We start from the raw sequence: 16,664 nt of genomic DNA on the forward strand, positions 1-16,664 counted from the left end.
GAGATACAGAGAGAGAGAGAGAGGCAGAGACACAGGCAGAGGGAGAAGCAGGCTCCATGTAGGGAGCCCAACTTGGGACTTGATCGTGGGTCTCTAGGATCATGCCCTGGGCCGAAGGCAGCGCTAAACCTCTGAGCCACCTGGGCTGTCCCTTGTAGTACATTCTGATAGCAGCTTATAAAGAACTTTATAGCAAGAATATATATATATTTAAGAGTCCTTAAGTCCCCAATAAATCTCCTATTTACTTTAGCCTGAGCAAACCTAAACCTTCTTAGAACATTGATTCTGTATTATAAACTTTATAGAGGAGACTTTATTTTATTTTTTTAAAATAAATTTATTTTTATCGGTGTTCAGTTTGTCAACATACAGAATAACACCCAGTGCTCATCCCGTCAAGTGCCCACCTCAGTGCCCACCACCCAGTCACCCCACCCCCTGCCCACCTCCCCCTCCACCACCCCTAGTTCGTTTCCCAGAGTTAGGAGTCTTTCATGTTCTGTCTCCCTTTCTGATATTTCCCACTTATTTTTTCTAGAGGAGACTTTATTAATTATTATGGAATTTGAATATCATTAAACTTATCTGGGTTATACAGCTTTGTAAAAAATGCATGCACTTCAAAATATATTTTGCACAATAGAAAAAGTTTTTTGTTTTTTTTTTTCCCCTCCTCTAAGGTTTTGTTAGAGCTCGAGGTGGTGGTGACATTCGAGATGTTAACACAAATTCTGAGAATTGGGCTGTTGTTAAAGCTGCATTGGTGGCAGGCATGTATCCTAATTTAGTCCATGTGGACAGAGAGAATGTAGTGTTGACAGGGCCAAAGGAGAAAAAAGTTCGGTTTCATCCCACTTCGGTTCTCAGTCAGCCTCAGTATAAAAAGGTAAAACATTTTTAATGCTTTTAGGCCTTGAGGTGAAACTAATCTAATTTACATAGTTGAAAATCAACAAAAAATGCTCGAAATACCAATCTGCTTTAAGAAATTAATTGGTTATATATGTATAATTCAACATTGGAACAAAATTTTGATGAAATCTTAGAATTGGAAGAGGTAATGTAAGACTTGTGTTCCAGCTGCATGAGCAGTGACTTGCTTTAATTTTTGTGTGACTACTAATATTCACTATCTGTTGCATTGGGGGACTTCTTACAGTTTAAAAGTATTACCAGTAAACTAGGTGGTTGATAAATAGAGTTAACAATTTTTTGATTTATATTTTTAATAGATTCCTCCAGCCAATGGTCAGGCTGCAGCAATTCAGGCACTGCCTACAGATTGGCTTATTTATGATGAAATGACCAGAGCCCATAGAATAGCTAATATTAGATGTTGTTCAGCAGTGACACCTGTTACTATATTGGTATTCTGTGGACCAGCTAGGTTGGCAAGTAATGCTCTTCAAGAACCTTCATCATTTCGAGGTAATTGTATTATAAGGAAATAAAAATCTGTTTGAAATGAAATATGTTTTTACTAGATCAAATGAAAATTGAAATTCAAAAAATTTATGCAGTAGTAATTCTGTTTTGATATATTAAGACTGATTAGAAAATACTAAAGTGTACCTCAGTTTTAAAAATTGATTTCTAAGGTAACTTGTTATTGATTTGTGTATTTTTGATTAATCTTACTGAGAGGAAGTTCACTTTTCTCTCCCACTTGAAATTAAATGTTAAATTAATTAATTAACATAAAGGTAATTGTTTAAGGGAAATAATAGTAACCCATGATCCCATTCCCCTTATGCAAACATTTTTTAATACTATTTTGAGAATATTATGTAATATTTTAAAAGTTTTATGTATTTTAATTTATTTTGCATTTTGCTATTTTCATTGGATGGAATATACATTTTCAAAAATACTTTATATTAAGGGCTGCAGAATATTCTATCACTTAACAGTGGCATAATGCATTTAAAATGTTCCTTTACACTTAACCATCTTGCTTATTTTCAATTTTTTGCTATTCAGTGATTCAGCAAACATATAGGTCAACTCCTCTATGTCAGCTGTTGTGTTAGGCATTGATGATGTAATAGAAAACAGTATAGACAAGGTGTTTCTGTCTTAGGAGTTTACATTGTAGTTGGGGTAAACAGCAAAAAGGTAAATAATCTTCATTGTACTATGAAGGAATTAAAGAGGATTGCCTTAGTGGTGACCTACTTTAGAAAGAGACGTTGGAACTAATTTCTCTGAGGTGATGTGATTTGAGTATGAGTTCCTAAAGTATGAGAAGCTCCTAGTCGTGTGAAGATATAGAAATAGGAGAAGATGGCAAAAGGCCATGATCCTCCACTAGGAAATGTTCTAGGAACTGACAAAGGTTATGGGATTGGGAGCATAATGATCAAGGGGAGAGTGGGGATAAGATAATGTTGAAAGAAAGGCATGAACTTGTAAGCCATGGTAAATGCAAGGGAAGACATTGAAGGATTTTAAGTAAGGGAGTGACATGATGTAATTTATATTCAAAAAGATCATTCTAGCTGTGAGAATGGATTGTTGAAGATGTAAGAATGGAAGGAAGGAGGCAGGTTGGAGGCTTTTGCAGTGAGTGGTCTTAATGATAGATAAGGATGATTCAGAACTACAATGGTGTCAGCTGATAGGAAGAGAAGTAGATTCAAAATTATTTTGGAGTTACTAGTAACTGCTGGATTGAATGGGTGGTTAAATGAAAGGGAGGGGTCATTAACTTTCAGGATTTTGGTTGTGGTAGTTTTCTGAATGATTTTTAAAAATTAAACAGCTATAGTTGATATGCAATATTATGTTAGCTTCAGGTTTAGAAGATAGTGGTGCAACATTTATGTATGTTATGAAATGCTCACTATGATAAGTGTAATTACTATCTGAATCTTAAGGGTTTTCTATGTCATCTGCAAATAGTGACAGTTTTAATTCTTCCTTAATTTGGATGCCTTTTTTTTTTTCTTTGTCTGATTGCTGTGTCTAGGACTTCTAAGACTATATTGAATAAAAGTGTGAGAGTGGGCATCCTTGTCTTGTTCTTGATCTTACTGGAAAGGCTTTCAGCTTTTGACTGCTGAGTGTGATGTTAGCTGTGGGTTTATCATATATGACCTTTATTATGTTGAGGTATGTTCTCACTTTGTTGAGAGTTTTTATCATAAATGGAAGTTAAATTTTGTGAAATGTTTTTTCTGCATTTCTTGAGATGGTTATAATATTTATCTTTCATTTTGTTAATGTGGTAAATTACATTGATTTGCAGATGTTGAAACATCCTTGCATCCCTAGAATAAATCCCTCTTGATGGTGGTGTATAATCCTTTTAATGTGTTGTTGAATTCAGTTTGCTAATATTTTATTGAGGAATTTTGCATCTGTGTTCATCAGGGATATTCACCTGTAATTTTCTTTTTTGTGTGTCATCTTTGTCTGGTTTTGATAATCAGGGTAATATTGGCATTGTTGAATGAGTTAGGAATCATTCCTTCCTCTCAGTTTTTTTGAAATAGTTTGAGAAGGATAGGTATTAACTCTTCTTAAATGTTTGGTAGAATTCACTTGTGAAGCCTAGACTTTTGTTGGTTGGGAGTTTCTTGATTACTGATTCAATTTCATTACTAGTAATTGGTCTGTTCACATTTTCTATTTCTACCTGATCCCATCTTGGAAGATTCTATGCTTCTAGGAATTTATCCATTTCTTCCAGGTTGTCCAATGTTTTGGTGTATAATTTTTTTTGTAGTACTGTCTTACAATCCTTTTGTATTTCTGTGGTGTTGGTTGTAACTTCACTTTCATTTCTGATTTTATTTGTTTGGGCCTTCTCTCTTTTTCTTGATAAGTTTGTGTAAAGGTTAATCATTTTGTTTATCTTTTGAAAGAACCGGCTCTTAGTTTCATTGATCTTTTCTGTTGTGTTTTATTCCCTTATTTATTTTTGCTTTGATCTTTGTTATTTCCTTCTACTAACTGGGGGCTTTGTTCTCTTTCTAGTTCCTTTAGTTATAAAATTAGATTGTTAGAAATTTTTGTTCCTTCTTGAGGTAGGCCTATATCACATAAACTTCCCTCTTGGAACAACTTCTGCTGCATCCCATAGATTTCAGAGTGTTGAGTTTCCATTTTTATTTGTCTCCAGGTATTTTTCGATTTCTTCTTCGATTTCTTCATTAGCCCATTGTTTGTTTAGTAGCCTGTTGTTTAGGCTTTATGTGTTTGTGTTTTTTCAGTTTATCTTTTTTTTTTCTTTTTTTCAGTTTATCTTATAATTGATTTCTAGTTTCATACTATTGTGGTTAGAAAGGAGCTTGATACAATTTCAGTCTTCTTAAAATATTGAAACTTGTTTTGTGGCTTAATACATGGTATATCCTGGAGAATATTTCATGTGGACTTGAAAAGATTGTGTATTTTGGTGTGTTTGGATGGAATATTCTGTATATATCTGTTAAGTATATCTGGCCTAATGTTTTGTTTGTTTGTTTGTTTGTTTGTTTGTTTTTGGCCTAATGTGTTAAGCCCTTACTGATTTTCTGCCTGGATGATCTATCCATTGCTATAAGTGGGTGCTGTGTTTCTTTACTGTTATTGTGTGACTGTTAATTTCTCCCTTATGTCTGCCTTTTGATTTATATGTTTATTTTTTTATTTTTATTATTATTATTATTATTATTATTATTATTATTATTTTTGATTTATATGTTTAGATGCTTTATATGTTGGGTGCATAGATTTTTATAGATTTTTTGATTGTGGTTACCTTGGGATTTATATATAACAACCTGTGTATACAGCAGTCTATTTTAAGTTGGTATTTGCATAAGTTTGGACACATTCTAAAAGTGATATTTTTATTCCCTCACCCCACATTTTATGTTTTTGGCATCATATTTTTATCTTCTTATTTTATATATCCCTTAAGTAATTAGGTAAAGATTATTTTAGTAATCTTGGCTTTAATTTTCATACCAGCTTTATAAGTCATTGATCTACTACCTTCACTATATGTTTATTTTCACCAGTGATATTTTTTTCTTTCATAATTCTCTTTTAATTATGGCCTTTACTTTTCTGATTAAAGAAATCCCTTTAACATTTCTTGTAAGGCCAGACTAGTGGTCATGAACTCCTTTAGGTTTTATTTGGGAAGCTTTGTCTATGCTTCAATTCTGAATGATAATCTTGCAGGGTAGAATATGCTTGGTTGTAACTTTTTTCTTTCAGCACTTTGAATATATATCATGCCCGTTTCCTCTGGTCTGCAAAGTTTCTGCTGAAAAATCAGCTGATAGCCTTAAAGAGTTTCCATTGTATGTAACTAATTGTTTTTCTCTTGCTGCTTTTACAGTTTTCCTTTCTCCTTATCTTTACTTTTTGACCTTTTAATTATGTGTTCGGTGGACCTCTTTGGGTTTATCTTGTTTGGAGCTCTTTGTGCTTATTGGACCTGAATGTATATTTCTTTTCCCAGGTTAGGGAAGTTTTTGGCTCTAGTTTCTTCACATAAAGCTTCTGCCCTTCCCTACTTTCTCTTCTTCTGAGACCCATCTAATACAAATATTAGTATACTTGATATTATCTTAGAGATCCCTTTAATCTATTCTAATTTTTAAAAGTTTTTTCTTTTTGCTGTTTATCTTAAGTGATTTCTACTACCCTCTTCCAGATCACTGATCTGTTCTACATCATCTAATCTGATGTTGATTCTCTTTAGTTTATATTTCATTTCATTTTTTTTAAAGATTTTATTTATTCATGAGAGAGACACACACACACAGAGGCAGGGCAGAGACACAGTCAGAGAGAGAAGCAGGCTCCATGCAGGGAGTCCAGCATGGGACTCGATCCCAGGACTCCGGGATCATGTCCTGGGCCGAAGGCAGACGCTCAACTCCTGAGCCACCTGGGCGTCCCTATATTTCATTTCAGTTATTGTATTTCTCACCTTTCCCCTCCATTTATTAAATTATCTTTATTTCCTTTTAGGAAGCTACATGATAAGCATATTATATTTGGCATCTTTATCTTTTTAAAAAAATGTTTATTTAAAGAATCTCTGCATCCACCATGGGGCCCAAACTCATGACTCCAAGATCAAGACCTGAGATGAGATCAAGAGTTGGCCACTTAACCAAGTGAGCCACCTAGGCACCACATCTCCTTTTCTTCTTTTAAATTGAAACCTGTGAATTTACATGAGTATTTCTTGATTTATAGTATTTTCATTCCCTTCTTTATTCTTAGTTTTCTTCATCCAGTTATTATTTAAATATTGTGTTTTGATATTTAAGTACTTTTTTTAAATTTTGTTTTTTGGTTTTTTAGATTTTAAATTTTTATTTATTCATGAGATACACAGAGAGAGAGAGAGGCAGAGACACAGGCAGAGGGAGAAGCAGGCTCCTGGGCTGAAGGCAGCATTAAACTGCTGAGCCACCCAGGCTGCTCATTTTGTTGCATTTTGATTAGAGGTTATAGTCTTTATTATTATTTTTTATTTTTTTAAAGATTTTATTTATTTATTCATGAGAGACAGAGGGAGAGAGGCAGAGACACAGGCAGAGGGAGAAGCAGGCTCCACGCAGGGAGCCCAACATGGGACTCGATCCTGGGTCTCCAGGATCACACCCTGGACTGCAGGTGGCGCCAAACCACTGCGCCACCAGGGCTGCCCGAGATTATAGTCTTTAAAATGTCTTTTCCCCCTTTTTATAAATATTGAGACTTAATTTGTAAACTCTCGGATTTGGAGAACTCCCACCCAAACTGTTAGCATGTCAGGAGGGTTTATGTAAATATGGAATGTCTGTGTCTACTTCTTTTGCTATGAGATGGTAAAAGTGAAATTTTTCCTTTCAATATGTGTTTGAACAGTGGATGGTATTCCTAATGACAGTAGTGATAGTGAAATGGAAGATAGAACTACTGCTAATTTGGCAGCTTTGAAACTTGATGAGTGGCTCAATTTCAAACTAGACCCTGAGGTAAGTTGCTTTTCAGTAGTGTGGTAAGTTTCTTTTATTCAGTGAGTATGATTTAACATATCAGTATGATGAAAATGATGCCTTTACTATTGAGCTCTTAGTATTAGAGAATAAAGTTTCAGTTTTCACAGGGCCCCTGTGCATTCTGACATACTGGGGTTTATTTAAATAAAGGATTTGAAAAGCCTCAGGGTGGCTCATATTTAAGCACAGCAATATTTGAGTATTTCTATATATATAAGAAAATACTGAGTGTTGGTTGGTATACAAGAACTCCCTATATTTCATATAACTCTGTAAGAGAAAGATATGAGTTCATTCTGTTTTCTCTTTTTGTGTATCTCCAAATTGGGAAAATTGAATGTCTTTTTTCAAATTAAAGACGTTCTTTTTTTTTTTTTTTAAGGTTTTATTTATTTATTCATGACACACACACACACACACACACACACACACACACAGAGGCAGAGACATAGGCAGAGGGAGAAGCAGGCTCCATGCAGGGAGCCCAATGTGGGACTCAGTCCCTGGACTCCAGGATCACGCCCTGGGCTAAAGGCAGATGCTAAACCACTGAGCCACAAGTGTCCCCAAATTAAAGACGTTCTTGACAAAGCCTTCCCTTCATTCCATCTCTCTCTCTCTCTCTCTCTTTATTTATTTCAAGATATTCAAATCTATATTGTTACCTTAATCTATCTACATAGTTTTCTCCTGTTGGAGTAGTAATGAAAGAACATTATTATTTAACTATGCCATCAAATCAGTTAATGCAGATGCTTGATACATTTAATGATTCAAAATCAGTTTGTTTCAAGTTACAAAATTGATGTTGTTATACAATTAATGAAAAAAATAAGGTATTAGATAACTAAGAATAGCCAGATATATGCTATATTCCCATTTATGTGGATCTGATCCATGAAATATCAACACATTCACTTAGATTATGATTTAATCGATGGATCAAGGTGTATTTTCAAAGTATTTTAGGGATGCCAGGACCCTGCAAGAGCTGGAGGAAAGAGATGAGGAGCAGTGTATGCTTGCTAAACAAGAACTCTGTGTATTTGGCTAGTGAATACCCAGAGTAATAAATTTTTACTTCCTGATAGCAGTCACACCTGTGAATACACAGAAATAGGAATTAACTTTTTTTTTTTTTTTTTTAAGATTAAGGAAGGAAAAGAATGCACATTAGCAGGGGAAAGACAAAGGGGAAGGGAGAGAATCTCAAGCAGACACCCCGCTGAGGTCAGAGCCTGATGCGGGGCTCTATCTCATGACCCTGAGATCACAATCTCAGCCAAAATCAAGAGTCAGACACCTAACTGACTGAGCCACTCAGGTGCCTCAGGAATTAAGGTTTTTTTTTAAGTATTAATACTTTATTTATTTAAAGGTTTTATTTATTCATGATAGACATAGAGAGAGAGAGAGAGAGAGGCAGAGACACAAGCAGAGGGAGAAGCAGGCTCCATGCAAGGAGCCTGATGCGAGACTCGATCTCGGGACTCCAGGATCATGCTCTGGGCCAAAGGCAGGCGCCAAACCGCTGAGCCACCGAGGGATCCCCAGGAATTAAGGGTTTTAAGTGTAGTTATAAAAAATCCGATTAGACTGAGGTACATTTACTCAAAATTTTTAGATTCGTTAAATGGTAGCAAACAAAATAATTCCTTAGAGAAACGCACATTTTCTGGTATGCATATTATTGGGGGAAGGAAAGGAGAAGAATGTGCATTAAGTGGTGAAATCCACCAAGCTGTATATCAATATTCTGTTACACCAAATAGTTTGAAGACAAGGAAAGTGTTCTATTATAATTTCAGATTCCATTTCATCATTTCATTTGGCTAAAATAGAGCTTAAGGTTTCTTTGTTGTTGTTGTTTTTTTTTTAAGATTTTATTTATTTATTGATGAGAGACACAGAGAGAGAGAGGCAGAGACACAGGCAGAGGGAGAAGCAGGTTCCATGTAGGGAGCCCAGTGTGGGACTTGATCCTGTATGCCCTGGGCTGAAGGCAGGTGCTCAACTGCTGAGCCACCCAGGCATCCCAAAGTTTCTTTGTTATTTTAAAAGTTTACTACAATAATTTTTCACATCAACATTTAGTCTTGAACTCCAGGACTAAATAATGGCATGATTATTTTGCTTTGAATCTGTCAGATAGCTAAAAGTCAACAATTTTAGAAACTACAACAGGGAAAAAGTTGATGCGATGTGACTCTTAGGTCATTGAACCACTTGTAGTGGTCAACTGTTAGTATTTAACAAATTCAGAGAGTTAATGAATCCTTGCTTTCTTTCAGACTTTTGTGCCTTAACTATGATACATAATTACAAAAGATAGATTCTGGTAAAAGCTCCAGCTGTATTTTTAAAAGATCATTCTATATCCTTTTTCTTTTGCTGGGTAGGGGGGAGGGTGGTCAGTTAAGCTGTCAGTAGTTGACAACTGGCTAGGCTTATGTTTTTACAAATTTTTTATGGTCACTCATCACTTCAGCCTACTGGAATCCCACTTCCATTTGCATCAGCCCTTCCCTTCACTGAAACTGCCCTGGCCAAGGTCAGCATGTCTCCCACGTGGTCAAGGCCAGCCTGCTGTCTTTGAGTTCATCCTTCCCCTCATGTTAGGAGCTGTTGTCCCTACTCTTCCTTGTGTCATTCTGCCCTTCCCCACTTATTCCTCACTCCTGTCCCAACTTTGTCACAAGTTACTGTGACATTAATCTTTTTGATTCTTCTTCCTCAAAAAGTCATTTCTTTTTAGGTTCTTTCACGGACTCTTCTGTATATATTTGTGCCTTAAATGTTAGATACTCTCCAGTACTCTGGGCTTTCCTCTGCTGTTTTCATGTCTCTGCACCATCTCTGGGGACCTTACTGACACGTGTAGATTTAGTAACCATTTATGCACTGATGACTCCCGAGTCTGTCTATATATCTAGCTTGGGTCTTTCTCTGGACTGTAGAACATTTGGATGTTCTACAGGCACTAAAACTATAAATGGAACTAAATGTATTTTTCTTTATTTACTCTGCTGCTACCTTTCCAGTTTTACTCACACTCTACCACACATTATTTGCTATCTCTTCAGTTGAACTATTTCATGTGATTTTGTGTCTAGTGCCTTAAATTAGATAAATAAAAAACTTTATCTCATTTGTGCAACAAAAAGAATGGAATACGTTACTTCCTGACAAGTGGCAAAGTATCCTTTGGAAATAGTTGCAGACCTTCACTAATAAATGGATGTTTTGCAGGGAGGGTATACATTTTTGGATCTACTTGAACTGAAGAAACTGTTGTATTACAGGCAGCCAGTTTATTGCTGCAACTCAGACAGAAGTGGCACAGCTTATTTTTACGCCGAATGAGAGCTCCGTCTAAACCTTGGTCTCAAGTTGATGAAGCTACCATAAGAGCCATTATAGCTGTTCTGAGCACTGAAGAACAGTCTGCAGGTTTACAACAGCCATCTGGAATAGGTCAGAGGCCAAGGCCTATGTCTTCAGAAGAACTTCCCCTGGCATCTTCTTGGAGGTCAAATAACAGTAGGAAAACTTCAGCAGATACTGAATTTTCTGATGAGTCTGCTACTGCAGAAAGGTAAACATTTGGTGACATTTTATCAAAATGGGAGATATTTTCTCTAGAAAAATGAGTTATTTATCATAGAATCATGTGCTTTTATATTATTTAAAAATTACTTTAAAACTACACAAATAGGGCAGCCCAGGTGGTTCAGCGGTTTAGCACCGCCTTCAGCCCAGGGCGTGATCCTGGAGACCCGGAATCGAGTCCTATGTCAGGCTCCCTGAATGGATCCTGCTTCTCTAGAGAGACCTGTTTCTCTGCCTCTCTCTCTCTCTCTCTTTGTGTCTCTCATGAAAAAATAAAATCTTAAAAAAAAATACACAAAAAGGTTACGGTAAAAATGGGAAGAACTTTTTACTTGTTTTTTTTTTTTTTTTTTTTTTTAATTTTTATTTATTTATGATAGTCACAGAGAGAGAGAGGCAGAGACACAGGCAGAGGGAGAAGCAGGCTCCATGCACCAGGAGCCCGACGTGGGATTCGATCCCGGGTCTCCAGGATCGCGCCCTGGGCCAAAGGCAGGCGCCAAACCGCTGCGCCACCCAGGGATCCCCTTTTTTTTTTTTTTTTTTAAATGGGTTTATTTATTTATTTGAGCAGGGGCAGAGGAAGAGAGGATCTTAAGCAGACTGCACTGAGTGCAGAGCCATACTCGGGGCTTGATCTGATGTCCCTGAGATCACAAGCTGAGCCAAAACCAGGAATTGAACACTTAAACTTAACTGACTGCACCACCCAGCAACCTCACGTTTTATACTTTTAAAACATATTCTTATAAATATTAAGATAATATGAAAGATTTTAAGCTACTCGTATCTTAGGAGTCATTTAATTAGGAATTTTTTTTTTAATAAATTAATTTTTTATTGGTGTTCAATTTACCAACATACAGAATAACACTCATCCCGTCAATGTCCCCCTCAGTGCCCGTCACCCACTCACCCCCACCCCCCGCCCTCCTTCCCTTCCACCACCCCTAGTTCGTTTCCCAGAGTTAGGAGTCTTTATGTTCTGTCTCCCTTTCTGATATTTCCGGCACATTTCTTCTCCCTTCCCTTATATTCCCTTTCACTATTATTTATATTCCCCAAATGAATGAGAACATACACTGTTTGTCCTTCTCCGATTGACTTACTTCACTCAGCATAATACCCTCCAGTTCCATCCACGTTGAAGCAAATGGTGGGTATTTGTCGTTTAGGAAATTCTTTTATCAAGGAAAAGTAAAAATGTGTAATTTCAAGAGTTCACAAGTTTAGGGTCTGTTAAAAAAATTACCAATAGTTTAAAATTATGTATTTTTGTTGATATATGTCAGGTAATATCTTTCCCAGATATCCTACAGCAAGAAGTACGGGCTGTGGCCATTTAAAAGAACAACCTCCTCACAAGTCTTACCTAGGTGTCAAAATATTGCTGACAGTATTCTTACAAAAGATCAGTTATTCATGCATTTATTGAGTGATGCATTAAACGTGTGTGCTTGATGTAAGAGATACAGTAGTGTACCAGACAAGATCTCTTCCTTCAGAGAGTTTATCTTCTGAGGAAGGCATATAATAAATAAATTTACTGTAGTGACAAAATCTGTTACACTTTAGCCAAATTCTTTTCTTTCCAGCATTTAGCAATTAAATGTGATATTTTTATTTATTGTATGATTATTAACAATAATAGAGCTCTTAAATTGAATTATTTATCTAAAAGTATATTTTGATTATATAATAGTTGTAATGAATCACTGGTCATGATTCAGAAATACGTTGTGTCAAAACATGTTAGAATCAAAGTTTCTTTTTTTTTTTTTTTTTTTATTTATTTATGATAGGCACACAGTGAGAGAGAGAGAGAGGCAGAGACACAGGCAGAGGGAGAAGCAGGCTCCATGCACCGGGAGCCTGACGTGGGATTTGATCCTGGGTCTCCAGGATCGCGCCCTGGGCCAAAGGCAGGCGCTAAACCGCTGCGCCACCCAGGGATCCCTCAAAGTTTCTTTATATCAGTTAAAACATTTTACCCTGCTAGAATTCATCACAAAGGCAATATTCTTGTCTGTGATGCTAGTTTTGGCAATATTGGTAGAAAGTCTGTGTGGTAAGAGTATTTCATTGTTAAAAACATTGAAAATAGGGACACCTAGGTGGCTCAGCGGTTTGGCACCTGCCTTCAGCCCAGGGCATGATCCTGGGGTTCCAGGATCGAGTCCCATATAGGGCTCTCTGCATGGAACCTGCTTCTCTCTCTGTCGGTGTCTCTGCCTCTTTCTCTCTCTGTGTCTCTCCTGAATAAATAAACAAAATCTTAAAAAAACCCCACTGAAAATAGAAACAGTGAAAACATAAAAGATATGTGATGTTTACTGTTTTTTAAGTATCTGATAGGGCTGTTAGTATCTTCTTTTGGTCAGATTTGCATAATTGAATGAAGCATAAGTCTTCATCAGGTCAGATTTCAGTGAAAGGGGAGTAGTACATACTGGTTTCCAGGTTCTTCAACAGTTGAGGAAAAATTCAGTCATTTGCCAGGGAAACTGTGTGTGTTCCTGAATGTTTCTCTCTGATGTAGATAGGCCCTACTGGACAATAGAAAAGTAAAAGGCACATTTCCTTTTTAGACTCTACCCACTTTTTGAAAAGATTGTTTTAAAAGCTTACTTGAACAATGGTTTAGAATGTGAGAATAGATTTCCATAGAAATTGTTATGTGATAATATTATTCATAGGCCCATCTATAAAAATCTGTTAGGTTCATAGAGACTGTGTGTTGTGTGTATGTGTCTGTGTTTATAAATGCAAATGTATATGTGTGTGTGTGCATATATTCACGTACATGAACACTTTTTTCTAATTTAAAAATTTTAAATTTATTTTTATTTAAATTCATTAATTAAAAATTTTAATATTTTATTTGACATATGGTGTATTATTAGTTTCAGAGGTAGAATTAGTGCTTCATCAGTTGCATATAACACCCAGTGCTCATTACATTAAGTGCTCCCCGTAATGCTCATCACCTAGTTACCCAATCCCTCCACTCCCCTACCCTCCAGCAACTTTCAGTTTGTTTCCTATAGTGAGGAGTCTCTTATGGTTTGTCTCCCTCTCTATTTCATCTTATGTTATTTTTCCTTTCCTTTTCCTATGTTTGTCTGTTTTGTTTCTTAAATTCCACATATGAGTGAGATCATATGATCTCTGACTTATTTTGCTTAGCATTATACCCTCTAGTTCTATCCAAGTCATTGCAAATTGTAAGATTTCTTTTTCTGATGACCAAGTAATACTCTATTGTATATATACACCACCTCTTCTTTATCCATTTATCTGCCGATGGACATCTGGGCTCTTCCCATAGTTTGACTACTGTGAGCACGGCTGCTGTGGACATTGGGGTGCAGGTGCCCATTCAAATCACTGTTTGTATACTTTGGATATACCTAGTAGTGCAGTTGCTGAGTCGTAGAGTAGCTCTGTTTTTAACTTTTTGAGAAACCTCCATACTGTTTTCTAGAGTTTCTGCACCAGTTTGCATTCCCATCAACACTGTAGGAGGGTTCCTCTTTCTCCACATCCTTGCCAACATCTGTTGTTTCCTGAGTTGTTAATTTTAGCCATTCCAACAGCTGCAAGGTGGTATCTCATTGTGGTTTTGATTTGTATTTCCCTGATGCCAAGTGATGTGGAGCATTTTTCCATGTGTCTGGTGCTTTTTGTATGTCTTCTTTGGAGAAATGTCTGTTCATGTCTTCTGCCCATTTCTTGACTGGATTATTGTTTTTGTGGGGAGTTTTGAGTTTGATAAGTTCTTTATAGACTTTGGATACTAGTCCTTTGCAGATATCTTCCCTATTCTTTTTTTTTTTTAATTTTTATTTATTTATGATAGTAACACAGAGAGAGAGAGAGAGAGAGAGGCAGAGACATAGGCAGAGGGAGAAGCAGGCTCCATGCACGGGGAGCCTGATGTGGGATTCGATCCCGGGTCTCCAGGATCGCGCCCTGGGCCAAAGGCAGGCGCTAAACTGCTGCGCCACCCAGGGATCCCTATCTTCCCTATTCTGTAGGTTGCCTTTTAGTTTTGTTGTTTGTTTCCTTTGTGGAAAGGAAACAGTCAACAAAACTAAAACAAAAAAAGAAACTCTATCTTGACGAAGTCCCAATAGTTAATTTTTGCCTTTGTTTCCCTTGCCTTTGAAGACACACACACACAGTTTTAGAAAAAATAGTTTCCTTTTTTCTTAAAGTAGTACATGCTCATTTAGTAAAAGTTAGAAATTTAATAAAATTAATAAAATTAAAATTCTTAAATGTAATATAATTCAGATATTGGCTTATAAATTCCATTTTCCCCTATGATATACCAAGACCAAGCAGTTTCATTTCCTTACAAGTTGTAGCCTGACATTCTTCATTCTTTTTTTTTTTTTTTTTTTAATATTTTTATTTATTCAGGAGAGACACACACACAGAGGCAGAGACACAGGCAGAGGGAGAGGCAGGCTCCATGCAGGGAGCCCGATATGGGACTCAATCCCGGGACTCTAGGATCACACTCTGGGCTGAAGGCAGGCGCTAAACCACTGAGCCACCCAGGGATCCCCCAATCTTCATTCTCTTACCTGTTGATCAGTGAGATCTGGAATCTCATCTACCTTCAGACTTTTGGTAGTATTAGTTAAGGCCTGGAGTTGATGGATTTTGTGGGGAATAGAATGAGGACTCTTAGGATTTATTTTTGAAGGGAGAAATTAACAGTTTTTGTGAGATTACTTCTTGGAGAGAAAGTATTTATAGTTAATGTTTCACTCTACGGTGGTAAGATATAGATTTCATAACTGCTTTTAATAAAAGCATTTTTTGAAAGTATTTTAAATGGTTTTAGAAACTATTTAAATAATAGAAATTGCCCATGTTCCATCCTAAAATCAAACCAATGTGTTTTTTGCCTTCATTTTCTAAATAATAATTTGATGGCAGAGGACAAGTGCATCTCTTCTGTAAGAGAAATGAGATAAATGAATTCCATGTCAGAACTACTTAAATGAAAATTCAGGTGGAGAGGTTCACAGAATGCTTTGTTTCTACCTGAATGAAATTTTCCAGGGAAGCCAAATATGAGAGAGGGAAGCTAGAATGGAGCTCAGACTTAAAGATCAATTTGAAAACCAAAAGGTAGACTGGAAAATACATTTTCATTGTAATAAGATTTTACCCTCATTAAGTTCTGTTGCCTAATTTTCAGGTCACCAAGGTGCCAAGGTAAGAACAATAGGATTGTGGTTTGAATTTGAGAAAAAAACCCTTGAAAGGTTGTTTTTTTACATTCTTAGGAGGTTGTTAATGACTCAGATGTGCGTTCATTATATAGTCTTTTGTTAATATCTTTAGGCTTTTGGTATTTTATTTCATTTGTGAAAGGAAAAATCCTGGATCTAAGATAGTTACTGAAAGAGAAGTGACTCATGGAGATAAGCTGTTTGAACTTATTTTGAAGGAAGAATAATTATAATTGCAAGAGTCTATGGACATGTATGAATTATTGAACACATCCTTTTTTGTTTTAAACTTATTTATTATAAATATTGTTAAACACAGCAAACTAAACGATAAGCTATAATGAACTCCATATTCCACATTTAGCAGTTACCAAGATTTTCACCTGTTTGCAGTATCTAACCAAATTTTCTTTTGTTCACTTTTGGCTTTCTTTTTTGATTTATATATTTCAAAATATATCCCACACATCATGTCATTTTACCCTTCCATGTTTAAATATGCATGTCTTAAAAATAGAGTAATTTTGGGGTGCCCGGATGGCTCAGTCAGTTAAGCATCTAACTCTTGATCTTGGTTCAGGTCTTGATCTCAGGGTTGTGAGTTCAAGCCCCATGTTGGGCTCCATACTGTGTGCATGGAGCCTACTTAAAAAAAATAGAGGAAGTTTTCTATATAATCAAAATCCAATTATCAGTCCCAGTAAAATCATCATTTCCCCAGTTCTCATACTATACATTTATTTGAATTAACTTCCAGGGAGATCTCATGCATTGTATCAGGGTGTCATGTTTCTTGAGTCTTGTGATCTAG

General features: G+C 36.2%; 1 protein-coding gene across 4 annotated transcripts in view; it reads left to right on the forward strand.

Moving 5' to 3' along the window:
- The window catches only part of YTHDC2 (YTH N6-methyladenosine RNA binding protein C2), a 77,178-nt gene that overhangs the window by 49,492 nt on the left and 11,022 nt on the right, over nt 1-16,664 (forward strand). For 3 of the 4 annotated variants that reach the window (XM_077911244.1, XM_077911242.1, XM_077911243.1), the window contains exons 22-25: nt 684-889; nt 1,236-1,431; nt 6,862-6,971; nt 10,298-10,590. In XM_077911244.1, the coding sequence (XP_077767370.1) occupies nt 684-889; nt 1,236-1,431; nt 6,862-6,971; nt 10,298-10,590 (805 nt within the window). Of the gene's footprint in view, nt 1-683; nt 890-1,235; nt 1,432-6,861; nt 6,972-10,244; nt 10,591-16,664 lie in introns of those variants that run through there. The other variant, XM_077911245.1, reaches the window with a different exon arrangement.

The sequence above is a fragment of the Canis aureus genome, chromosome 10 (assembly GCF_053574225.1).
Source record: "Canis aureus isolate CA01 chromosome 10, VMU_Caureus_v.1.0, whole genome shotgun sequence".
NCBI classification, from domain to species: domain Eukaryota; kingdom Metazoa; phylum Chordata; class Mammalia; order Carnivora; family Canidae; genus Canis; species Canis aureus.